Raw genomic sequence first — 1152 nt, forward strand, 5'->3', positions numbered from 1 at the left:
GCAAAGGCCAGTGAGGTGGCTGGATCACCATGGCCACCCAAGAGCCATACATGGGACAAGTAGCCATGAGAAGTGGGCCTAGGGGCGTGTAGAGGGCCATGTTATTCCAGATCTGCTCGATCAATTTCAAGTTGTCCTCTTGATGTTCAAGAACGGCCCGTTGGAATAGGTTCAAGCTGAGTTCCTTGACGACCGTGGGCAAGACAATCTTGGCCAAATCCTGATGTTCGGTCAGCGTGTTCAGCGTGGTCAAAGTGGCTTTTCGCACCAGGGACGACGAATGCGACATGAAGGGGAACAATCGGACCACTTTGAGTGCGAACATCGATTGGTGGTCGAGGCCTCCGTTGCTTTGGAACAGATTCAACCGTTCAATTTGACCGTATTCCACCTGAGTCTTGAGGATTTCCGAGAGCAAGTGCATGATGGAATGCGTGGAACTGGTCAAATCATCGATGATTTTCAACGCGTCCCAAAGGCGGTCGGTGAGCTTCTCCAACTGGTTCTGGTACTTCAGGATCAACTCTCTGACCACGGGGATGAGTGAGGCTGCTGCCACGCCCACCACATCGTCTACGGAGTCGTTCAACCCTTGGGGAAGCAACATTCTGTGTGTTCTGCATTGATACAGACGTGCAAAAAATGATCATTTACTCGTAATGAAGTCTCTTTTTCAATACAATTTGCGTCTTGACTAAAGAAGAAGAAAAAGTCCAAACGGCACCATTTTGGCTCAACTAAAATTTTACCTTAAAAAAAGGGCCTCGTATATACTGTCCCATTGGGGTTCTGGGTCAGGGTCTGTAGGGTACAGACAAAACCTTAAAAAATGTAGGCTTTTCATTAATATTCTTAAATTTTCCTCAGCTTTAACCTCTTTTTCCAAAAAAGACTTTTTGAAATTAAACATCGTTTAAAATATTTCCTCTGTAAAAGGTAAGCAGCATACTGTTTCCAAGACAAGAAATATTCCACCAATCAGATGAAGTGATGTGGACCCTATTTCTCTTTATGATCTCTTTCGTTTATCAATCAGTAGCATTTCAGGTTTCCTACTCCTTTTAACTCGTTCTTGGAGGAAAATCCCGGTTGGAGGGCGGCAATTCGGCAAGGAAGCACCTGAGGAGAAAAAACTCGTTTTCAGAAGGACCC

The 1152-nt window shown here is 45.4% G+C and overlaps 1 protein-coding gene across 1 annotated transcript in view; it reads right to left on the minus strand.

The window, feature by feature from the left end:
• LOC131878089 (TATA-binding protein-associated factor 172-like) overlaps positions 1-1152 on the minus strand; it is a 12289-nt gene that overhangs the window by 6828 nt on the left and 4309 nt on the right. Inside the window, 1 exon segment of the mRNA XM_059223987.1 lies at positions 3-591. Coding sequence (XP_059079970.1) covers positions 3-591 — 589 coding nt within the window.

The sequence above is a fragment of the Tigriopus californicus genome, chromosome 3 (assembly GCF_007210705.1).
Source record: "Tigriopus californicus strain San Diego chromosome 3, Tcal_SD_v2.1, whole genome shotgun sequence".
NCBI lineage: Eukaryota > Metazoa > Arthropoda > Copepoda > Harpacticoida > Harpacticidae > Tigriopus > Tigriopus californicus.